The 9,307-nt window shown below is 31.3% G+C and overlaps 1 protein-coding gene across 1 annotated transcript in view; it reads left to right on the top strand.

Moving 5' to 3' along the window:
• LOC106869541 (obscurin) overlaps positions 1-9,307 on the top strand; it is a gene marked incomplete at its 3' end in the record, with an annotated part of 380,350 nt that overhangs the window by 332,144 nt on the left and 38,899 nt on the right. The window contains exons 141-143 of the mRNA XM_052970280.1: positions 489-755; positions 3,105-3,371; positions 6,575-6,841. Coding sequence (XP_052826240.1) covers positions 489-755; positions 3,105-3,371; positions 6,575-6,841 — 801 coding nt within the window. The remainder of the gene's footprint in view (positions 1-488; positions 756-3,104; positions 3,372-6,574; positions 6,842-9,307) is intronic.

Raw genomic sequence — 9,307 nt, 5'->3', positions numbered from 1 at the left:
ATATATATATATATATATATACTTTCATGAAGTATGTCTTTTGGGCACTTGGTAACTTTACCAGTGCTGGTAGCATATAAAAAACACCCAGTACACTCTGTGAAGTGCCTGCATTAGGAAGGGCATCCAGCTGTAGAAACCATGCCAAAACAGACATTAGAAATTAGCACAACCTGTTGGCTTGTCTGTCCCATGCTAGCATGGAGAAAAGGAAATTAAATGATGATGATGATGATGATGATGATGATGCATGTCATAAAGAATTAAATTGTAGCTATTTGTATATCACCTTATGACAGATAACATCATTAGATTATATATCATTGTGTGGTGTTCTTTAGCTCTAATGTTAGTGTGTTTACCTTCTTAGCCAAAATTGTAACATGACTATTGCATGTAAGTCACCTGTATGTTCTATGTATGTCATATTGCTCTTTCTCTTCTTTTGTTTATGTGATGTTTGCTAATAGTAGCTCATGTTTATTCAGAAATAAAACCCGAATTTACAAAGAAATTAACAAATATTAAAGTGAAAGAAAATGTAAAAGTGGTTTTACAATGTGAATTGTCAAAAGAAAACATGAAAGTTACATGGAAGAAAAATGGCAAAGGAATGAAAACTAATAGTCACATGAAGATTGTTACTGATAAGATGGTTCACCAACTGATTATTGAAAATGTTACTTTGGAAGATATGGGAGAATATGCTTGTGTGGCAGGTGATGTGTCTACATCAGCCACATTGTCTGTGGAAGGTATGCTTATTTGTATATTAGAAGTAGTTGGTTCTTTGTGGTATAATACTTCTTTGAGGTAAAATATTCATCAAAATAATTTCCAGCAATATTGTCATACAGTTGTCATGAAAATCTTCAGGCTAACTGATATATTGTATTATTTATAAGTATGAAATGGATTTTTATTTATTTATAACTTGTAGAGCTACCTTCTAGAAGAATCAGACACTGGCAGGTGTGTCATTTCTAAATAACACCAAAGTGTATATCTTCTGTCATTTTTGTTATCTACAAAACTGTGTTTATGTTAGCTAGTGTCACACTGATACTGTTTCTCAACTATTGCTTCATTGTGATGAATTGCTGTATACCTATTTCTAATATAAAACACTACTTTGATACACATGATTGCCTATGAAGTGTAACATAGTATACACATTGAAAAACTATATCATTATTTTACTTTTGACTTCAATATTTATTTTAAATATAATTAAATAGTAAGTAACTATTAAGAGTCATCATAGTATTTTCATAAGTTTATTCTATTATTTTAAAAAATTGTTTTCTATGTCTTACAATCTATGAAGTTCAACAATTAATAAATGGTGAATGTACAGCAATATACAGAATGTCTTCATGTACACTCACTCACACACATACACATGCACACATGCATGCACACACACACACACACATGTACGTATGTATTCATATATATATATATATATATATATATGTGTGTGTGTGTATATATATATATATATATATATATATATATATATACATATGTGTGTGTGTATATATACATATGTGTGTGTGTGTATATATATATATATATGTATAATATATATATATATGTATATATGTGTGCGTACATATACATATATATATAAATACATGTGTGTGTAAGTCTACACTATCCTGGTCTGGTCTCAAGGATGAATACATAGATGAAAATATGGTTTGATATTATAATTGATAACGTAGATGGAAGGAATATATTTTATAACTTAAACAGCAGATAATCTGGAAATAATTTACAAAAGTATAAACATCCAAATTATACTTCTCATTACTTTATATGAAACCACTTTAACTCTACTAAAGTGTCAATGATTTAATGCATACTTCAGATTAAATTTTAGCATTTGTCTGGGTTTATTTCCTGTGTCCAAATTTCAGTGGTTTTTAATCCAAAATTGAGGAAGAATAGTTGCATTTCTACAGGAACCAAGTTAGGAGATAATCCTGAACATTTAACCCATAGAGTATTATCATTAATTCTAAATCAGTTTTTTCTACATTATGCAGAATGGCAGCATACACCATCCTGTCAGAATGTTGTGCAATTATATAGGTTCATATCAGTAAGCAACTTCTTCAGAATTCGAAAGTAGGTTTCAAAATTAATGGTTGTATCTTAAGGCCCTATACTAGTTCTTACTTTCACAAAATAACTCCTCAAATATGATAATGGATGGATATATCTTGACACTTTATAACTTTTAAATGGGAATATATTTGAGTTTGAAGAATAACAAATGAAAAATGCATCAGAAACAAATTGCTTTATGGATGGTTCATTAATAAATCCCATTTTAAACTAGTCCTCCTCAGTTTTCCTTATGATCCTTCCAAAGTTCCTACTGATCTTGGATATTTCTTTGTTAATATCCTTATTATTTTTTCTTGGATGATCCATTGCCTGAGGAAATAAAAGAAAAATCTTCCAGAGAGCTTAAAACTTTAGTTGTGTTCATATATATATATATATATATATATATATTTGAATGCAAGTCCACTGTCAATGTAATAATCAGAGATCTCTTACCTGATGACAATCCCTGAACTTTATAAAGTATTGAGATATCTTGCAGCATCAGAAATATCAATAGAAAATAACTTATAAAATAATCATTTGTCACACATATATCATAATAAAGAGTATAAATTATTAACTTAGTTACTTGAACATATCCAAGAGATTTGAAAATATTCGGTGGTCTGTAGATTTATGTCAAAACCTGAAAAAAATACTAAATTCCAGTTTTGTATTCAGACTTTTGACTCAGAACCCCTCACCCACCCACACACACATACACATTCAAACACAAAGATAGATCTTGTAGCATTTTGCATATAGTTATTAGTAAACCAGTTAGAAAATTCCAATACAGATAGTATAAACTCTAGTACAAATTTCAAGATGATTGTTGCTTTCAAATTGTTTTGTAGTGTGTTGTAGCTCTAACTTCGATACGTTTGATTTGTCTCATTGTTTTGAAATCTCCTCTATTTTATTTTTATGTCATGATTTCTGTTGTCCATGTGATTGTTTGCTAATTGTGGGTTGTTTTCCCTTAGAACTAAAACCTGAATTTACAAAGAAATTAGTAAATATTAAAGTGAAAGAAAAAGAAAAAGCTGTTTTGCTTTGTGAGTTGTCAAAAGAAAACAAAAAAGTCAAATGGAAGAAGAATGGCAAAGAAATCAAAAGTGATAGTCACTTGAAGATTGTTGCCGATAAGAAGGTTCACCAATTGATTATTGAGAATGCTACTTTGCAAGATAAAGGAGACTACACTTGTGTGGTAGGTGATGTGTCTACATCAGCCACATTATCTGTGGAAGGTATGCCTGTTTGTACAATAGAAATATCAAGTTCTTTGCAGTGAAATATTTCGATTTTTTTTCATGTACCTTGCTAACCATTATTAATCATAAAAATAATTGCCAAAGAAAATCTTTGTAGGAAACCTGTAATTTGTACTTGTTGGTATGATAAAGGTGAAGGTGATGGATATTCATTTATACCCTGCAGACTAGCTTTCTGTAGGAGAACCTGGTACTGATGAGTGCATCATATCTTAATGGCTACAATATGTATATCTAGTATCATTATTTTGTTTTCCACATGTTTATATTTTGGCTTCAGTGTCAAAACAATACTGTTTACCAAATATTGTTCTACTGGGCTTTTAGTTGTGATGTAATTATTTTATATGTATTATTGCTTTGATAAACATTTTTGTCTCTCAAGTCTGTTTTGGTGAGCTACATGGAAGAAACAGTAACATTATTCAGTATTTCTAGTAATAAAGGCTATTAAATGTTACATATATGTTTGAAGTCATTATAGTGTTTTCTTTTGATTACAGTAATCAAATATGCATATGATTATTCTAGCTGAGGTCAAATCCTTTTTCTATGTCTTTCAGAATTACAAAATCTTTAATATAGGGCAATGTACAGAGCATTTTCAAAATATTCTATATGAACATTTAACTTACAGACACATGCATAAGCTCACTCAAATACACAGACATATATATATATATATATATATATATATATATATATATATATATATATATATAGTGACACGTAAAAACACCACTACACTCTCAGAGTGGTTGGTGTTAGGAAGGGCATCCAGCTGTAGAAACTCTGCCAAATCAGATTGGAGCCTGGTGTAGCCATCTGGTTTCACCAGTCCTCAGTCAAATCGTCCAACCCATGCTAGCATGGAAAGTGGATGTTAGACGACGACGATCTGAGTGCATGCATGTGTGTGTGTGTGTGTGTGTGTGTGCATGATGTGCACATGTATGTGCATGCATGCATGTATGTGTAAATATTTCAAAACGATACATCTGTGCAAGTATCATCTTGCAAATAATTGCATCCCTCATTGATTTAATGGTAAGATGTTTAGAAATTTCCATTATTGATAATCAGATTTATAGTATGAATTTAGAAGATATTTGTTGCTTAAATATTACTTTGTAATGTGCTTCAGCTTTTATATTGATATCTCTCCTTGTAATTGTAACATTCATTGTTATTCACTGTAAATCACTTTTAATACCTTTAGTATAATATTGCTCTTTGTTGTTCTTTCCAATTGATATTTGGGAATTTATATTTGCAATTAAAGTTGAAATAACAAATAAATTAAGAAGCATTAAAGTGAATAAGAATGGAGAAAAATTTCCACTATTTGAATTGTCAAAAGAAAATTCAAAATCACATGGAAATAGAATGGTAAAGGTGCCAAAACTGATAACTGCTTGAAAATTGTCTCTGATATGAAAGATCATCACCTGATTAATGAAAATGCTAGCTTGTAAGATACAGGAGAACAGTATACTTGTCAAACAGGGGATGTATATAGCTCAGCCACATTGTTTAAACATTAATGGCTGGTTCTTTGCAGAAAAATGCATTTCACATACCTTACCAACCTTTTTCCAATAGACATAAATACCAGTGATATTACCATTTGGTAAATTAGAAATGGTTTTGGGAAATTGATGAATTGTTCTAGGTTACATAACAAGTCATATACCATTTATAAGTCACTTGATATTTATATCAAGTGAAACTGTCTGACACTGGTGAGCAAATCATTTCTTCATGGCACAAATGTTTATGTCTAGAGTCCTTATTTTGTTATTCACATGACTGTTTACTTTTCCTTCAATATTAGAACAATATCATTTATCAAAATGTTGATATGCTGCACTTACAATATTCCTGCTTCCATATATATATATATATATATATATATATATATATATATATATATATATATCTTACACACACACACACACACACACACACTTCTATATATTCAGGGTGCTCAGGTTAAATTTAACAGTTTGCATAAAAGGAAAATAAGGCACAATATCCTTTCGAAAAACAAAGTGTTTTTAAAAAATCAAAATATATCAACTGGGAGATAACAGTTTACTTAAAGTAGCTGCCCTCAGCTTCTATCACAGCCTCAAGACAGGCCTGAAACATAGAACATATGTTCCTCGCTGTGTCCCTGCCAAGATCTTTGAACACTTTCTAGATCTTGGCCACCAGCTCAGCCTTGGTGTTGCAGACATAGTGGTTGGTGTCTTTCTCAATCATGCCCCATATATAGTAGTCCAAGGGATTACAATTAGGGGAATTAGTTGGGGTTGGTGAAGTCATAGAAATTCTCTAGTATCCACTTCTGACTCTTTCTGGAAGAATGGGCAAGGAGTCAAATCATGCTACCACACATATGGCCTTCCAGCAGCAACCCTCTCCTGCCGGGGATTGACCACAATCTCCTGTAACTTCACATAGCCATCTGAATTGAACCTATGTTCCTGTTCAAAGATGTGGGGATGAATCTTGGCATGCAGACACAGTCAGGATGCCTGCTGTACCCCATCATGCTGGCTATAGTTTTGTATAGTCTCCATTGTAGCTGTCCATGTCATGTCTTACAACTTATATTGTGTTCACAGAAAGTTGAGCAGCAGTCATGATGTTGGCATTTTGATATCCAGAGTGAATCATGATAATACAAGTAATTTTTCTACAATATTCAGATTGTTTCCAGTCTTCCATGTTATCTCTTTCATAACTACAACTTTAATTTTATGCACTCCGACACTGTTTACTTTTCCCTAATACATCAAGCTGTTTCTGGAAAAAGTAAACATAAAAATTCAAATTTAGCCTGAACACCCTGAATATGCATATGTAAATATTCCATATAGTGATAAACCATATATCCTCTATATGGCATCTCCTGTCAAATGAACCTTAGAATGGTTACAAAATAACACTGGAAATACTGTTGATTTCTTACAAATTTGAAGATATTTTGTGCTTAAATATTGTTATAGTGTTTTGTAGCATTAATGCTGATGTATTTCACTTAATTGTGCTCTGTGATAGTAACGCTTTTATCTATTCTATGTGTGCAAAAATTAATGTATGTTTTGTTTATGTTATGTCACTTTTTTTACTGTCCATGTGATGTTTGCTAATAAAAACTCATATTCATTTAGAAATAAAACCTGAATTTACAAAGAAATTAACAAATATTAATGTGAATGAGAAGAAAAAGGCTGTTTTACTATGTGAATTGTCAAAAGAAAACACTAAAGTTACATGGAAAAAGAACGGCAAAGAAATCAAAAGCGATAGTCACTTGAAGATTGTTGCTGATATGAAGGTTCACCAATTGATAATTGAAAGTGTTACTTTAGAAGATATGGGAGAATATTCTTGTGTGGCAGGTGATGTGTCTACAACTGCAACATTGTCTGTGCAAGGTATGCTTCCAATTAAATCTTGAATGTTTAACAGAATCTATATTCATTTCATCATCTATTCCTAACTGGAGGAAAATTTGGAAACTCTCTTCACTATGCAATGGTATCTAGTTTGAGGATTTGCATATCTTTCATGACAAATTTTCATGGTAACCCATCCATTTAAAAGTCTCATAGCTCTGAACAAATGTTATACAGTTGAATCCATGCAGTCTAGCTCAGAACCACCATTGTTCTAAATGTTTACTGGAGCTTTCCCATCAGGCATCTGTTTTTTGCTGACACTTTAGTTATAATATGTGCAGAAAATTATAGCTGTGGGATAACACTGTATCCTCTCTAGGTTGCTAAGTATTATATAGCTGGTAGCTAAGTTTTTGAAACTTTCTAGTATTGAATTGTAAGTTGTTTTCATTAGACCACAAGTATATAACATTAAGCCCTTATGATTTGCTGACATCATTAAGACTCTAGATTGCATTGTTTACCCCTGATACTTTGGTATTTTATCTTGTGAGACTGGATTTTCTAATAGATGTAAAGATATCTCTGACAGCAACTATAAACAGTGGTTTAGTTAGAATGTTTTTACATTATCATAAAGAAATCTGACAGGTAACTCAAGGCCTGTCATTAACTTCAGACACGTCTTACTTTATCTAATAATAATTCTTTGATAATGATGCAATTATTGATTGCTTCTTCCTTATGCTGGATTGCAGTTATGAAGGACTCTGATGTATTTGCTAATATAAAAGAAAACAGAAGTGGCCTTTGAAAGAAATTTTTGCATCTATTATTCAGTAGTTAACCATTTATTTGAGCTACTTTAAGTTATTTTGTTAAAACAGTGGTCCTATTCTGAAATGTAGTGAAGATATTTCTTTTGAAAATTTGTGAGAGTTCAAGGGTTGTTTCCCCATTACTTATGTTTAAGTGGTTAGTATTAGGAAGTGTATCCATGTAGCTCTACAATTAGTTTTCTGATTAGAAATGTTGCTATACACTCAAAGAATAGCTATGAAAATCAATGAGATAAATTTAGATGTATTTTATTATGATTCCATAATTATTGTTATATTTTTGTGTAAATTATTAACATGAGCTAAGAAAACTAATATTTCATATCCTATTTTGACTATATAATCTTCCTATCCTTATTCTTTCTGATATATTCTAATGACAGGTGTGTTCATGATTAAATTTATCTATTTTGATAACTGCTCTGTTTCAATGTTTTTTTTGTACCTGTCTTTATTATGAGTAAAATAAACTCTAACTTACAAAGTAATGAGTATTAGCTTTACCCAGAAGAACAATTAATCAAGAAGTAATAGAAGTTTTGGCTCTTTATATTTTAGGATGCATGTATCTTTGTGGTAAACAAAGAACAACCTATCACTTTTTTTATTGTCACAGGTTTTATTTTTTTTTTCCTCATTGTCTATACTATTAGGTCAAAGAATGCTTGTGAGTTATTTTGCTCTGAAAGTGTTTGAAGAAGCAAGATTACAAAAACCAGCTATCTGGCTGCAGAAGCACTCTCAATATATTCAGAATTTGAAATCACAGCCAGTACCAAATATTTTCATTTTCCTGGCATTTTCAGACAATTTTCAGTATTATTTTGGCCTTATCAGAAAATTATAGTTTCTGCCATACTTAGTTATTACTAAATGTATAATGACTGAAGAATATGCTATACTCATAGCAATCCTAGTAAATATCCTCATTATAGATAGATGATTTTAGGTTTCAGCTACTTATTACTGTAGTTACTGTTTCCAGGGATCTTGGCATCAGGTGTTAAAAGTTCACGTCCAGGCATAAGTGTACACTATGTACCTGCTGTCAACAAAGCCTTTTACTATATCTGACATTAAGAATCCCTAACTTACTCAACTATGGTCTTCACACCTCTCTCAGAGTTCATGGATTAGAAGTTTCCTCTTAGACCATACCAAATATACATATTTTGATAGGGCTCTCTCTGATCCATACTGTGTCAACATTAGGTTATCCCAAAGGTGATAGAGATCCAGGAAACATTTCAGCTCTGATTAGTTGTTGGCCTCCTATAAAACTTGAGTAAAACACACAATGGATTTCTTAGCTTTTCTCTTTCCAGATCCGCTCCACATTATTCACTTTGCATACTCTTAAATATTTCTGCAATTTTTTTCCCACATCACTTTTACAGTAAATATTGATCTATACATATTCATGCCGAGCATTAATCCTCTCAGTATGTGAGGGCTTAGTATACATGATTTACCTCACCTGCACTGACTATCTTATATACATATGTGTGTGCGTGCATGTGTGTGTGTGCATGTGTGTTTGTGTGTGTGAGGATGTGTGTATATATGTATGTAAATATGTATATATATGTGTGTATATATATATATATGTATATATATGTGTGTATATATATATATATATATATATATATATATATATATATAT

The sequence above is a fragment of the Octopus bimaculoides genome, chromosome 1 (genome assembly GCF_001194135.2).
Source record: "Octopus bimaculoides isolate UCB-OBI-ISO-001 chromosome 1, ASM119413v2, whole genome shotgun sequence".
Taxonomy (NCBI): Eukaryota; Metazoa; Mollusca; class Cephalopoda; order Octopoda; family Octopodidae; genus Octopus; species Octopus bimaculoides.
The sequence above is the reverse complement of the archived record's forward strand: the minus strand, read 5'-3'. Positions and strand labels throughout refer to the sequence as shown.